General features: G+C 36.7%; 1 protein-coding gene across 1 annotated transcript in view; it reads right to left on the minus strand.

The window, feature by feature from the left end:
- Positions 1 to 16316, minus strand: part of KCND2 (potassium channel, voltage gated Shal related subfamily D, member 2) — a 510562-nt gene that overhangs the window by 10792 nt on the left and 483454 nt on the right. The window contains exon 2 of the mRNA XM_011995982.1: positions 7039 to 7201. Coding sequence (XP_011851372.1) covers positions 7039 to 7201 — 163 coding nt within the window. The remainder of the gene's footprint in view (positions 1 to 7038; positions 7202 to 16316) is intronic.

The raw sequence follows: 16316 nt of genomic DNA on the forward strand, positions 1-16316 counted from the left end.
GAGAGTAGCACTGAGATGTTTGAAGTTCTCAAAATCGCATTAAGATATCATCTGTCTTTAACACCACCCTTCCTCCCTTCCTTCCTAAATGTATTCTTCCTGTGTGCTGACTCCAGGTTAAAATAATATACTTTGTACAAAGATCATACTTATAAATGATGAGAAAATTAGACAAATTTCATTCTCTGTTGGAAACATAATGTTTAGATCACTCAGAATACTAACACAATAGTAGAGAATGAAGTTGGAAGGTAGAAAATTTTTAACTTCAAAAGTTGGGCAGCAATTTCAGGATTTCAGACCAGACGCAGTAAAACAATAGCAAGTGACAAGGACACTTGGAAATGACTCAGAATTAGCCTAATAATTCAGAAATAAGCAATTCATATATTTGTTTCCAAAAAGGGATTATTGTTGAAATTTCAGTCTTAAAGTCTTTTTAGTCTCCTGGAACATTCATTGCCTTTCTACTCCAGACTCCCGACTCCTCCCTCCCTTCCTCCCTCCCTTCATTCTCTAAGCATTCAGCAGCAGCATTGGGTGATACTGTTTTCTTTTATTAAGGAAACATATACATTAACCAAAAATACTGTCCAGCAAAATAAAATGACATATATTTCTCATCATGTAATAGGAAGCCTACATATGCTGGAAAACACTACTGTAGAAGTAGTTCTGGGCTTAGGGACAAAAAAGAAGTTGCTTTAGAGACAGACTATCCATTTATGCTAAGTCATGCACTGTGTTAGAAAAATAACTTCCCATCTCAATTTCAATCATGGCTTTTCTTTGACCCGACTACAATTCCATAGGAGTTAATTGGTTTAATTGGTCTTGTGGAGCACCACAACAAATGCCTGTTGAATACTAGCCTTTATGACTTGTGATTATCTCTTTGGTTCCAGCCGGTAATTGAGGGAAATTATTTTACAAAGATATTTTAGAAAATCATTTTACTTCTGACCCTCTCAGTATGACAATCTTGGCAGCGCCGATTATGTAATCGGGAGGTTAAAAGAAAGCCATCTGCTGGTAAAAACAAATGTATTCCTTTCAGTCTCTTACCCCTGACCCTTTTAGAACATACAACTTCTGGCACGGCAAAGTATCAGCAAATAATATGAAAGTTAGAGAAAAGTTTCAGTAAGTACTTTATCTTAGCTGTATGAAAAGTAGGAGACTTCTTAAATTTTAATTAAAGCAAGGTTTACATTTTCAGTGTAAAAAAAGCATTATAGGCCGGGCGCGGTGGCTCAAGCCTGTAATCCCAGCACTTTGGGAGGCCGAGATGGGTGGATCACAAGGTCAGGAGATCGAGACCATCCTGGCTAACACGGTGAAACCCCGTCTCTACTAAAAAAATACAAAAAAAAACTAGCTGGGCGAGGTGGCGGGCGCCTGTAATCCCAGCTACTCGGGAGGCTGAGGCAGGAGAATGGCGTGAACCCGGGAGGCGGAGCTTGCAGTGAGCCGAGATCCCGCCACTGCACTCCAGCCTGGGCGACAGAGCAAGACTCCGTCTCAAAAAAAAAAAAAAAAAAAATTATAGTTATTGTCAAATAATTTATTTGCCTTAAATGGTGATAGTGTTTGGAGAAAACTTGTCTGTCTCATAAACATATTCTTCCTATGCATCCTGATTCTTCATAGCTGCAGTTTTTGTCTAATCATCTAATCTTAGCAGGATTTCTCAAAGTTGGTTCCAAGGAATTCGTAAGTGTCAAAAGTAAAATCTAAATCAAACAGATGAAGCAAAGGACTGATTCTGTGGTCAAGAAAAGGCTGGGAAATGCTGAGGTGTTAAACAGGTTTCTTTGCTCTTGGGTTCCTCACAACATATGACATTGTGGATGATTACTGTGAGGAGAACAGGGATATATAGTCTGCAAATTTCCTCAAACTAATTTGACATAGAAATCTTGTATTGTGAAGTACAGGTTAGAATGCCATGGAACACAATGGGCTTTATCAAGTAGATTGTTCTTTAATTACACCAAGTGACATAAACTTTACAGTGTATGTGTGGAACAGATGGTGGAAGTCAATCTGAGAAGGATCTATAAGCCAAACACGGCCGAGACACTGATTTCCTTACATCGTCAGTCATTTCTAGGTGAGGTATGAGGTAGATTAAAGGAAGTTATTGGGCCATCTTGTTACCAAATCACAAAATATTTTGAAAAATAAAGGTATCCTAGGCAGCCTTAAAAGTGAGGTAAAGAAGGTGTTTCTCTTTGGTAATTCCTTACTCCTCAAATGCTTGCCCCCACACTCTCTGTAACATGCATTCTGGAAATTTTGCTTACAGTTGTTTCTTTCATTTAAAGGTTAGTAAAATGCCTCAGGTGGAGGTAGCATATTAAACTTTATCATCTCTTAGAAGTTTAAGACATTTATTGGAATCTTTTTACTTGCTAAGAAAAAATAACTGTGCTAGAAATGAGACAAGTTAGCACCAAACAACAATAAAAAGAGAGGAAAGAAGTCAGTGGCAGACAGTGCAATATTCCTAGGTCCAGAACTTGGTTATTCCTGGAGATGGCAGGGCTAAGCAGAAAAAGGCTGGGATTTGGGTCAGTGGAAGAGGCTAAGCAAAGAGGTCTGCAAGAGGATTCCATGTTGGAAGGGGTGAGAACTGAAAGAGAATATAGGAGGGCATCCGTGACCAAATTCTTGGGTGGAATTAGGAGCTGCGTAATTTTGTTTTTAATAGTAGATAGCGTAAGAGATTACTCTCAGGTTCTAGCAAGTAGTTATTTCTTGCTTTTTCATTATTCTACTTAAAAAAAAAATCTTTCATTTGGACATTGCTGAATGTACTAGGCAGTGGTTCTCAAAATGTGGTCTCCCAAATGGCAATATCAGCATCACCTGGGAATTTATTAGCAAATGTTCAGGTTCTAACCCAAAACTACAGAGTCTGATGTTTTGGGAGTAGGGCTCAACAATCTTTTTGTTTTGTTTTGTTTTTCAGATGATTCTAAACTTTGAAAACCACCCTAGCAGGGTATGATAAATGGCAGATTACATATGGTTAGTACCTTTCTAAGTCAATGTGAGAATTTTCATGTGAAAATTAAAAATATTACACCATACATTGGCTCATTGATTCTAAACTTCTCACTGCATTTAGAATTATCTATTGGAATATCCTAAAACATTAATAGTTCAAATAATACTAGACTTTTTTTGCCTTGGACTTTAATCACTAGGTTTGTGAGCATGAGAAAGTTATCTGTAAAATGGAAATAGTATACTTCCTTTGCAAGTTGACTGTGAATGTTACAAAAAACAGATATAAAACACCTGGCACATTCTAGAAACTAGTGAGGGGTTTTGTTGTTGCAATTTGTATTATTAAATTATAACTATAATTACTACTGTGATTATTATGTGATAATTACTCACAGGTTAGCCTGTGAGTATGCAGATGATTAGGTGATGTGATCCATATTTTAAATGAGCTGCTTCAAAATATCAACCTTCCACTTGTCATTGCATTAATCTAGCTTTATTTTGGCTAATACATTCTACTCAGTAAATATTTATAGAATAACTAAGAGAATCAATAAATCTATTAAAATATAATTACCAAGGGTGGGAGTGGACGAGAGGTGTCACGGTTTAGGCCTATATCCACCAGCATGTCATTATGTGCTACAAATGAGACAAGTTAGTACCCAACAACAATAAAAAGAGAAGAAAGAAGTCAGTGGCAGACAGTGCAATATTCCTAGGTCCAGAACTTGGTTAATCCTGGAGATGGCAGGGCTAAGCAGAAAAAGGGCTGGGATTTAGTTAAGACTTTATCAATGATTGATAGAAATGGGGTAAACGATGTATTTCCTGTAAGCAGCAGGAGTGGGTAGCAAAAGCAGGAAGAGTATTGCAAATGGAAGAACTTAGAAAAAGGAAAATATTTCTGATGGTGATGATGGGAATGTTCTCAAATTAATACTGTGTCTATTTCATGCTTTTGCTTGGTCTTGGCGTGGCAATTGAATTAAACAACAAAAATATGGTCTAAAAAAACCATTTTGTAACAGTACTTTTATTAGTTGGACTGATGTTTTTACTGAATTGAATGTTTACTTGACTGAATTAGCTGGTTATTTTTGCATAACTTTAATATTTGGCACATAGCCCAGTCCCAGATAAATTTAAACTGTCTTAGCCTAATGGGCATTTGTTCTGTTTTTTTTTTTCCCCCCCCTAATCTCTTGGGAAGGAAAATAGGAAACATCCTTTGGTAACTTATTTAGTTCATATCCAAACTGTTCTTTCTTAGAAGATTATGTTCAGTTTGTTGGTCACAGTCTACATACTGGACATATTATACTTGGTTATTATATTTGACTTTATTAATCCAATTTTTCTAATAGTAAAACTTTGTAAAATTCATTGCATTATGGCAGAAACTAAAAATATAGCAAATATTTTAAAGATTCCTAAAAGCATTCACAAAATATACTTTTCAATTAGTGTACTTTTAGAATGTCACATTACTTACTTTTGATTTCTAAATGTATTTAGTATTTAATATTTAGTAGACCAAAAGGGTTCTAAAATACTCTAAGGTTTTCTTTATTGATTTTTTTGTTGCAGGTGACAAACTCTGAAGAAATACAGGTGTTTGGGAAATTGGTTTATCAGAAATTTAGATACTAAAGGAGAAATGTCTAGAAAGGAGATAGATGGGTGGTTGAAAGTTAAACTTTTGGTAGGATCCTGCTACTTTAGACAATGAGCAATTGTACCCAGTGGAGGGACTGGACTGTATGGGCAGTGTCACGACTGTGGTGCTTGAAGGTCCTTGGTGGTGGGGTCAGTTGTGGCTGAAATCCCTTTACCTCTGCTTGCCAAGGGTATGTATTCCCTACATAAGACTACAACTGTCCAGAGGGTGCCTTTTTCTACTCCTCCCTATTCATTAGATGATCAGTTCTCTATATCCATGTTGACTGGACTATTTCTAACTCTTCTCTGTAATAATTAAAGAATAGGCATTCGTCCAAAAATGAAGAGTTCCATAAAGCAAGTAACTACAGGACTTGGAAAAGTGATTCTTTGCTAAAGGAAGATCTTTGACAATGGGCATAAACTAGTTCTCTGGACAAATATGCTGTGTGGCCACACTGATTAACTAGAACTTTCCAAAGACTTACTTCATGAGATTGTATACTTTACTTAAGAGGCTGACATTGTTCATATGCGTGTTTAAGATCCTGTTCTGGAATTACCTACAAAGCCAGTGAATAACTACACCAAAGCCTCTCATGGTATTTTGTAGTTATAACACATCATCCAGGTTGTGCATCCACTTTAGTCACGATTATGAATGGTTTTGGATGTTTTTTAAAAAATGAATCTATCCTTAAAGGACAAAGATATAATGACCATGAAGAATACTGGAAATACAGTGCCATAAGCCCAAAGGAAACTACAGAAGAGATTTCCAAGATTGTTTCTAAGCAACAAGGGCCCTGCCTCTCAAGGTGACTATTTTGACAAGGATTGGGGAAGGGAAGTATGATAACATTTACATAGCTTTTCTGAGAGGCACCTTATCATAGTGTTTGTGTGTATGAACCTGGGAGCCAGACTAGCTTGGATGGAGTGGTGGATCTCCAACTGAACAGGTATGTGACCTTACAATTGCTTAATTTGGGAATACTGGAGAATTTCCATCTATAAAATGAGGATAATAATGGTAACTAACTGCTAGGGTTTTCGTGAAGGTTGTATGTGTTGACTCAAGTTTAGCCTAAAGTTGCCTCCTTACATATTTTAAATTTAGCCTAAAGGTTTCTCTATGCATAGTGAACTGTACCTTAAATGGAGGAGTAAACAGACTGTAACCCACTCTTGTGCCAACCACTGAGTTTTGGCCAATCAAAGGGGGCCAACTGCTCCAATGGTGTTCAAATAAGGCAAACGCTGAGCTATAATCATTACAACTGTTTCTGTACCTCACTTTTGTTTTCTGATTGTCACTTTCCTTTTACTGCCTGTAAATCTTTTTCTACCATGTGGCTGTTTTGGAATTTCCGTGCTTACTCTGGCTTGAAAGGCTGCCCAATTCATGAATTGTTCTTTGCTCAATTAAAGTTTTCAATTTAATTTGGCTAAGGTTTGTCTTTTAACATATGAATTCTTTTGTGAAAAACGTTAGGCTAATGTCTGGCACATATAAACCACAAGTAAACATTAAATATTTATAATATGATGTGGTTATATAAATTTACATATACTTGTATATAATCTTAATCTTACTGTTTATTATTTTCTCCATTTTATAGTTGAGTGTACACTATGCTTATTCTTGAGGGATTAATTACCTGGCATGAAGTTCAAACAAACCGTAAGCTGCTAGGATGAGAATAAAACTCAGCTACAGATGATCAGATTACTTCCTGTGTCAACTATGTAAAATATCTGAGACACATTTTGGTGCCCTTTAATAACCCTCATCTACTAGAACCAGCTTGACCCTTAATAGATACAGACTCAGTGAATCAGACCTAGAAATCTGATTTTAATAAAATTTGCCAAGAATCTGTTTCTGATTTTGCTACTGTCATTAGTGCTGTTCATCAAATATTTCTTATTTTCTGCTTCTGGCCCCATAGTAGAATTGTATTTTCCTGCCCACTTTGAAATTAGACACTGCTGTGTGATTTGCTTTGGTTAATGCAATAGACAAGAAAGTGACTCAAACCACTTCCAGGAGGGGCATTAGGAAGCAGTGTGTGATTCATCGTGCCCTTTACTCCTCCTGGAGACTGCAGAAGCACACTGTCAAGATGGACTCTCTATTCTCTGGACAAGTAATGGACTTGTAGCATGATTCAGAAATATTGCTTATTGTTTTAAGCCACTGAGATGTTAGGCTTCTTTTTAGTGTAGAATAACCTACTCGGTCCTGATTGATGCACATACTGACCAATCCAGAGCACTGAATAACCGTTAAGAAATACTAAAGCTCATTATAAAAAGTGGGAAGTGTTAAACTATGGTTGCATAGAGCTGAATACACACCTTCTGTGCCCTTCGTTTGTCTGCTCGTTGATTCTGGTGGTAGATACGACTGAAGTTCGATACAATCACCGGAACGGGTAGAGCAATGACCAAGACCCCACTCAGCGAACAGATAGAACCAAAAATCTTCCCTGCTATGGTTTTTGGCACCATGTCACCATACCTGAGTTAACGAAAAAAAAATACATATATTATTTTAAGTCACAGAAAGACATTTCTACCTGAGACTAATAATTTTTTGCTTTAAGTCAAATGATTTTTTAGACATGTCTATTTCTACTTTGTGACTACAATATACATGGCTTCAGATGTTAATGTCAGAAATTATAAATATCTGAATATAAAAATTACCTTTCAACCTTGTAGAAAATGATTCTAACATTAAGGAATCTTTTTGATTGGAAAATATGTTAAGTCAGATGATGTAATGATAGCTCTTCAATTTTTCCTTTATACGCTGTGACAAAGTTCTTTACATTTATTTAATACTCAATAATTCCATGCTGAAATTTATAGTCTGGATAACACAATTTTCCACTTAGTTTTTTTTCAACATTTAGTTGGTTATGAAATTTAAGTAGAAAAAGTAGCACATCACATTCCTTTCACCAGATGTCATCATTTAAAAAATAAACTTTTCAAGGCCCCCATTAACCTTCACTTGTGAAATCTAATGGCCATTTCTCCATAAAAATCTAACTCAATCTCTCATTTGTAGCTTATTAGTTGACTATTCTCTCCTTGAAAGACTCCTTTTATTCTTGGCTTTAGTATTAGCAAATATTCTTATTCTCCCTTCTACCTCATTGGCTACCACTTCTCCATCTTTTTTTCTGCCTCCTTTCCCCTTATCTGATTTCTAAACCTTAGAGTACTTTAGGTCTCCGTTTTCAGTCCTCTTATCTTCTCCATATAAACGCACTTCCTGTGTGACTTTGTCCAATCTCATACCTTAAAACTATCTCTATGCAGCTGACGCTCTGACTTATATTGACAGCCATGATGTCTCTCCTGAAAACCAGATTCACATCTCGAGTGGTCTGGTCTGATTGTTTCTACCCCTGGATGCCTAAGAACCCATTAAAATTTAAATCAGACAAAATGGAACTCTTATTTCCCTAGCTTCCTCTGCCTCTCTCAAATCTTTTCCTCCCACAAGTCTGCCACCTATAATTAAACAAAACCACCACCATGCAGTTGTTCATACCAAAACTGGAAGAGCCATCAACTTAATTGCCAGTATCAACATTTCATCTCTTAGCTGGTCTTGTTGTCTCTGGGCAAACCAAATTGTATCCCATTCAAGCCTCTTTATGACAGTAAACCAAACCATGGTCATTTCTTGCCAGAGCCATAGATATAGCTTCTTACCTGACTCTCTTTTCTACATTTACCACTTTACAATTCATACCAACATAGCAGCCAGAATTTTGGTTTTAGAAATGGAGATTAGACAACTGCTATGTTGTTTAAACCCTGAAATGGACTTGAAACTGAAATAAATCCAAACTCCTCAGTTTTGCCTCCAAGGGCCTACCTCATTTAGTTCCTGCCTATATTTTACACCACCTTTCACCAAGCTCACTGGCCTCTGGCCACACTGGCCATCTGGCCTTCTGTTTTGTGTGCAGCCCCCAGATGGTGATTATTCAGGGTGTCATTTAAATGTCTCCATCCAAGTGATTTTCTGGCCACCTAATTCACAGTAGTCTTACTGTCTTCCCTAATCATTCTCTATAACATTTCCTCATTTGATTATCTTCAGAGTACTTATTAACAAGTAACATTTTCTTATTTATTGATCTATTTTTTCACTCCTTATCCACGCTACTGACATTAGAATGTAAACTTGCTAAAGCAGGAGCTGTTCTACTTTGTGTTTTGTGAGCATAAGGCCAGCTCCTACTTGAATGAATACATTTTCTCTTCTTTACTGATGGAGACTGTCTAAGAGTGCACTCCTGGGGCAGGGGACAAGGAGGAGTTCTTTCCATCTTATTGTTGCAGAAGTTACCCAGCTGTGTCTGAGCTCCAACTATTCCACGCTCATTCTGGGGCTTTGGAGAGCTCAATGCTCAGAGAGTGTAATCCTGAGAGACAGGGCTCGAAGGAACTCACATACTAGATTCCATACTCAAGGGAGTTTAGGAGGACTTGGGGTTATATTGTATCTTGAGAGGTAGCCTAGGCAATAGTCACTCTAACATTGTTTTGTGGGAAAACATATGTGTGTCAATATGGAGATGGAGAGGAATCGGCTGAAGAAAAACTTGAGAGAGACAGAAGGTGATACTATCTAGTGCCACATTTAGTGACCCTATTCTGAGCTCTGGTCCTTTGCGTTGAAGACTCAGATACTCATTCCTGTTGGTGTTTGTGGGTGATCAGCAGTTGAGCTAATTTAACATAGCTAAAGTTCCCACAAGGCTTTGGCACCAGAATGACAGTATTAATTTATAGTACAAAAATAATAACCTAAGAACCAGAATGCTGTGTTCATATAAAACATGATCTCCTTCCATCTGGGAAGCTAAATTATAATCTAAAGGTTATGTTAGTGAAGAAACAGTGAAAACTAAAGGAATTTAGAAGATGATTTTTAAAAGTCTTGGGGAAATTCTTACTATAGAGATATGTCAGTGGGATTGGAAGGTCAACTCCTTTTTATACAATGCTGTGTACATATGAGACAAATTATGTATCTGTCACAGTTCCCATTGAATGTCCAGCCATATTTGATACACAGTGTTTTTCCCCTTTGCATTGATTATGCAGTAGGCCCCAGAGAAGGCACACACACAGACACACACACACACGCAGGTACACGCGCGCATACACACACACACACGGCTTTTAAAAAAGAGATTTGATTTTTAATAAAAACTTAATTATTTATTATGGCTAAAGAAGACAAGTACTGAGTCCATGTAATTGAAGTAAGCCTTTTAAAATATCAATATATAAAATAGCTAAGTGAATCCATCATATACTTTCTCCTGCCCTTGAAAGACTTTTAAAAGTCATTATTTATTATTTAATTTTTGTATTCTTGGTTCACTATGTCATAGGATAGGCAAGCTCAGAATAGTTGCAATTATTAGAGAAAATTACGAAAAGTAAGGAAATACACCAGTTTGTTGAAAGGCAGCAAATTCACAGTCTAGTAGGATCCATAAGGGAAAAGAGGTTTCACGTACATAAGAGAAGCTTCGTGTCATAAAGCTGTGGTAATCGACATAAAATAAAATACTTATTTTTTAGCTCTACCATCTTTGTTTTATAATCCAACATTCCTTCACAACTGAGAAAGCACAGGTGAGTATTTGCAAGGACTAAGCAGGACTGCAATGATTATGGTGAGAAGAGGAAGGGGGCACGAAGTGTTCATCAATGGGTACATCTTCTCTCACGTTTACACTCTTGGGTAGAGACACAGAGTTTCCTCACATTATAGCCAGTTAGGATGGTCTCCAAGGCTCTGCTGTTGTGAGATAAAGCAGAGGAGATAGTAAGAGAGTACAAGGAAGTAGAACAGGCAGGGGTGCTAAGACAGTCCAGGCTGTCCTGCAAATTCTCATGTAAGGACAGCCTGAGCCCTTGGCTGGTTCCCATGGAACACCAGCTGCCTGCTTCCTCATACTCCTTGGTACAATTTACATTACTCCTTCTATCCTTCTCCCTGCTCCATTTTACCAGTTTAAAGTTGACTGCTGTTGATATTTGTAATATTTTAAGCGTATCTCACTATTTGAATATGTTGGAGAAGAGCAAAAAATACAGTATGATTCATGTCTGTTTTTACATTACTCATTTTGTCTCTCTTCTCATTTAGGAGTGACCTGGAGAAATGAAAATGGGTAATGTTTATCTGCAAACTTGTATTTGAGCATAGAATCTGCTAGGGATGGGATATATCTCATTGGCAAAACCAGCTGCTTTTCTTTGTTTAACAAAATATCTTCTAACTAGTATTCAAACTCATAGCAAGAAGCAAAAACGCATTATACACCTCAGGAATCACATCTCTCTGAAATTCTGTGGAGGAAAGGCTTAGAATAGAAAGCTTATATTGCGAAGTGACACTTACCGTGGTGAAATGATCATTGAAAGCTTAAGTGTTTCTAAAATACTGCCACTTTTTAATGATTATTTATATCCTAGGCAACTTGGTTTCCTGTTGGTACTTTATTACTTACATTCAATATAAAAAAATACATCTCATTTTTCCTGACTCCTTATTTGTAAATTTATGCTAAGCCCAGTAGGATTATTTATTTCGTTCTTTCTGTTTTTCTTCAGAATTTTATATTATGTATTCAGTCTTTGAAAAATCATTTCCCAAAAAAAGTTACACCGAAACATGACATATATGTGGGGTTTATATTCATATATTTTTTTTTCTGTATTTAATAAGATTGATTAAAAGACTATGAGGAGCCCCTAAAGTCTAATAAGATAAAGAATGAATTCACAGAAAAGTAAGAAGGAGGCCGGGTGCGATGGCTCACAGCTATAATCCCAGCACTTTGGGAGGCAGAGACTGGTGGATCATCTGAGGTCAGGAGTTCAAGACCAGCCTGACCAACATGGAGAACCCCCGTCTCTACTACAAATACAGAGTTAGCCAGGCGTGGTGGCACATGCCTGTAATCCTAGCTATTTGGGAGGTTGAGGCAGGAGAATTGCTTCAACCCAGGAGGCAGAGGTTGCAATGAGCCCAGATTGCGCCATTGCACACCAGCCTGGGTAACAAGAGCGAGACTCCATCTCAAAATTAAAAAAAAAAAAAAAAAAGTTAGAAGGAAACAAGAGAATATATCATGAGAGAATAACTATCAAATATTTTAGATAATACAGCAACTTGAACTTTGTTAATTGAAAGGAAACTTTTCTCCATACTACTCTTTCTTTTCTTCTTTTTTTTTTTGAGACGGAGTCTCACTCTGTTGCCACGCTGGAGTGCAGTGGTGCCATCTCGGCTCACTGCAACCTCTGCCTCCTGGGTTCAAGCAATTCTCGTGCCTCAGCCTCCCGAGTAGCTGGGATTATAGGCACATGCCACCACACCCAGCTAATTCTTGCATTTTTAGTAGAGACAGAGTTTCACCGTGTTGGTCAGGATGGTCTCGATCTCCTGACTTTGTGATCTGTGATCCAAAGATCGGCCTCCCAAAGTGCTGGGATTACAAGTGTGAGCCACTGTGCCTGGCTCCTCATACTCTTTCTACTCTCCCCCGCTTCTAAGTTTTCTTTCTTTCTCCTATATTTACTAAGTCAGTAGAGCCACCAGTTTCCTTCTGCTCTTTTTTCACCCTGGACATCTGCCAGACCTCATGTTTACCGGTCCCTTTCCTCCTTATATCAGTTAAAAAGGTACAATATGGAAGTGCCCTTTGCATAAAAATGTTAATTCTAAATTTGCATACTTCCCAAAAATACTGGCTAAAATTTTATATTTTGCCAAATATTGAAGATTATTTTGGATGGAAGACCAATTCCTCAGAAGAGATTTAATTTTTGGCTATTAAATATTTCAGTCTCAAATATTATTGAAAAGTTTCATGCAAAGTTCTTGAATTCTGGCATGCACTCTACTTAATGCTAAATCTGGTGAAATCTGATTAATTCAGGCAGACAATGCATCCATTCATCCATCTATCTGTCTTCCTATTTATCAGGTAATATTGATAGATTGAAAATGTACATAATTTTAAAACATAATTCATTATAAACCAAATTTCATTGATATCTTACTACATTTTTCCCTGTCTAGTATTTCTTCAGAAGTTGCATGACTAAAGCGTGGCTGTCTTTATATCTCAAATGGAGAAATAGTTCCCTGAATTTTCTTACACCATCTTCACACAGTACTGTTAGCTTCCTAGTCCTATTCACATAGTTGCTATTTTTTTCTCTTTTTATTTGATGGGTATAAATGTATGTTCATTTGATAGAGTACAAATGTTATATAAGGCAAATCTCCACAGCTAATGCATGACTTTCCACCTCTGAAACTATGTCCCACACATACTAAAAGAGAAAACAAAAGTCATGTAATTGATAAATAATCATGAAGACAGAAGATATCCTTGTACAACAGGAAGAAAATGCTCATTTTAAAATAAACCTTGATGGTTACTGTAACTCAATCTCTCACATTCTCTTTTTCATTTTTTACAAGGAAACATTGTAAATTACTAGGTATAAGGAATAGAACAAATGAACAGATCCTGTGCAGGTGCCCAGAAGTTCAGGAGCATTCTGTACATTGTGTAGGGCAGTTGCTGGTTCAAAAAACACTGCATTTCAACTACTACAATAATTAAAATAAACTCATATGGGGCATGAATCAGTATTTGGGGTGTAAGTATTTGAAAAGCAGGTATCCTTTAAAAAGTTAGATGAAAGTAAGTCATGTATATAATGTACCGGTGAAAGCCGTTAGTTGATTATGTGTGTACATCTATGCGCATTTAAATTATTGATGTATCCCTTGAATTTTTCTCTTTGACCAGAGTGTTAGTCTGAGAGGTCTAAGAAAGAATTTATTCCGACCTGGAAGCTGGATCACTTTGTAACTAGTAATTCTACCCCTTAGGGTGAGTATCTATGTTATTCATGGATTTTCTGCCATCAGCTTGATATTCTAGAAGGATCACAGTTTGATGGATGATTTTTATAGTAGCTATAATGTTTGCAAATAGCAAATGACCTTTTTTTGAGTGTTGTTACATAACACCTGCTTGTGGTATTGAACTTCTTTGCCAGAGGGACTCTGGTATTACTTCACAATAGGCAGATTTCTCTTTGACATTTTAAAATCGTTATTTGCCTAAAAAGTTGCCTTGATTTTGTCTCCACCTCTCTTGCCTGGAGAATCAATTCCTATACGATCTCACCTCTGCAGGAAAGCCCAAGAACATTTTTTTTTGGATCACCTAATGTAATATAGTTGTTTAAAGTACTCTGTGTTATTTCCTGTTTCAGCCAAATTATGAGCTACTGTTCTTTTAACAGTGTATTTAAAACAATCTCTTTCCACTATTCAGAGCGTTAATAATCTTAATTAGCGCCCACTAAATGAAAGCGGAAACTAGAAGATTCCACACCCTAATTAGAGATTTTTACCTCGGAGTCTATGCACTGTCAAGGAATGCGTGGATAAATTCAAGGGAGTCAGGGGAATCCATGATACTATATGTTTTCATATGCGTTTTCATGAAAAGTGTTTTCACAGCTATTATTAAATTATCCAAAGTGTTACAGCCCCAATAATGTTTAAAACTCTTAATTTGAATACTTAAGATACTTACAGGAATATCAATGTTAAATATTGCCAACATAAAGAGTCTGAACTCACAATGCACGAAGGAATTGCTGAAAAATATCAGCATTATTTTATAATTGCAGAAATACAGAATACCCACTAGGGGGCATAAAAACCTAAATGAAAGTTTGGAAACAAACCAGGTCTTTGCTGGTTTTCACAAGCTGAGAGCGAGAAAAGTATTTCCAGTAAATTGCCTGTACCGATTCCTTATCTTTGCCTGCACACATGCAATATTTAGGATATATTTTCGGCATCTTATTCCTCTGGAAATAGTTGACCCGTACCCCACAAATTTCATACATTATCTATTTTCAAGTTATTTCCAAAAAGATGCAAAAATAATTCTGACAGCATTTTGTGTTTCTTTTACAAAGATAAGTAATTTTCTGTAATGCTAGATATCGCTAAGGCACAATTTTAAATACGAAACCCTTAACTAGGACCCTTAGTGTGAAAATTACGTGAAATTAAAGGATTAAGTTTTGTGTATAGAAAAGAAAAAATCAAGGAAAGAACTAAGATGATTTTAGCACATCTACTCAACATTCTCAACATTTACACATTAAGCCCTTAACGTGAGATTTCAGCAGGGCTTACTGACTGCGTTCTTTAGCTGTGCTTTTTTAAAAAAAACAAATTCTTTCCTGTTTCCTATTTTTTTCCTCTTGCTTTTAGCCTATTATATGATTATGGGAAGGCTTTAAAGGTTATAAATGGAACATGTGATTTTGACCTAACATCCTAATGAAGTGTTTTTTTACCTAAATGAATGCCACGAGTAAAAGACTACATAGTCTCCTTTACAGAATATTTTATTTTCAAAGTATGCTTTTCAGAGCCATGCTTTTAACACTTTATTCTTCATTTTCTAAAATTATGATTTTTAAGGAAGTTATGAAAATAGATGTACAACTGATTACTGAGAGGTACACATTAAAAACAAACAAAAAACCCACTAGGGACTGGCTTTCCCAGCTGTGGAGCGCCCGGAAATATTTTCCTCTGCTTTGAGTTCCTACTCTTTGTTGCCTGGAGCTATCCTTTCACTCTCACATATCTGTGAGTCTGGTCATGTCATTCTCCTGCATAAAAGTCTTCATTGTCTCTCCATCGCCTGCAGGAAAAAGCCAAGCTCCTTAGCATGATAACCACAGCTCTTTATGACTTGGCCACCTCATCCTCCACTGCTCACCCACATACACCCCATATTCTCACTGGAACAAATAACTTTCTATTACTGGAATGTACTATGTCTTTCCATTTCTGTATGTCTTGTAATACTGTTCTTTCCAGAATATTCCTCTTGGCACTCCTACTGCATAAATCCTTCGGGTAATTTCCAATTTACATTGATGAAGCTCAAATGTCAATTCTTATTTAAAAACTTTCTGACAATTTTATCTCTATCCAATAAGATTATCCACTCTCCCTTCGCTATGCCTTCAATGCTACTTGCAACTGAGAGAGTAGAATTAGATTTTTACAGGCTGATCTTCTCTTGCTAGATCATGAATTCACTGAGGTCAAGGATCATGTCATTGTTTTAAACCCAGGTCTAGCACAGACCTTGTCCAGTGCTGAGCAAATAATTGGAAGTCAATAAATATTTATTGCTTAAATAAATCCTTCAGGGAAAGGTCTGATGGTAAACAATATATATGGCAGGGAGTGAGGGGAGATACAGGTCTCCTCCTCTTTTTTTCTGAACCAGATTTCTTATTTGTCCCCAGGTCCAACATCATGTCACCACCTCAATTTTTCTAAATTTCTCTCCAATACTTAGACAAAACGCCCAGCATAACCTGGTTCTACACTGTTTATGCTTCCTGCTTTTTCTACTCAGAGAAATCCATTTTTTTAAAATTATACTTTAAGTTCTAGGGTACATGTGCATAACGTGCAGGTTTGTTACATATGTATACTTGTGCCATGTTGGTGTGCTGCACCC

The sequence above is a fragment of the Mandrillus leucophaeus genome, unplaced genomic scaffold (assembly GCF_000951045.1).
Source record: "Mandrillus leucophaeus isolate KB7577 unplaced genomic scaffold, Mleu.le_1.0 Scaffold5, whole genome shotgun sequence".
NCBI lineage: Eukaryota > Metazoa > Chordata > Mammalia > Primates > Cercopithecidae > Mandrillus > Mandrillus leucophaeus.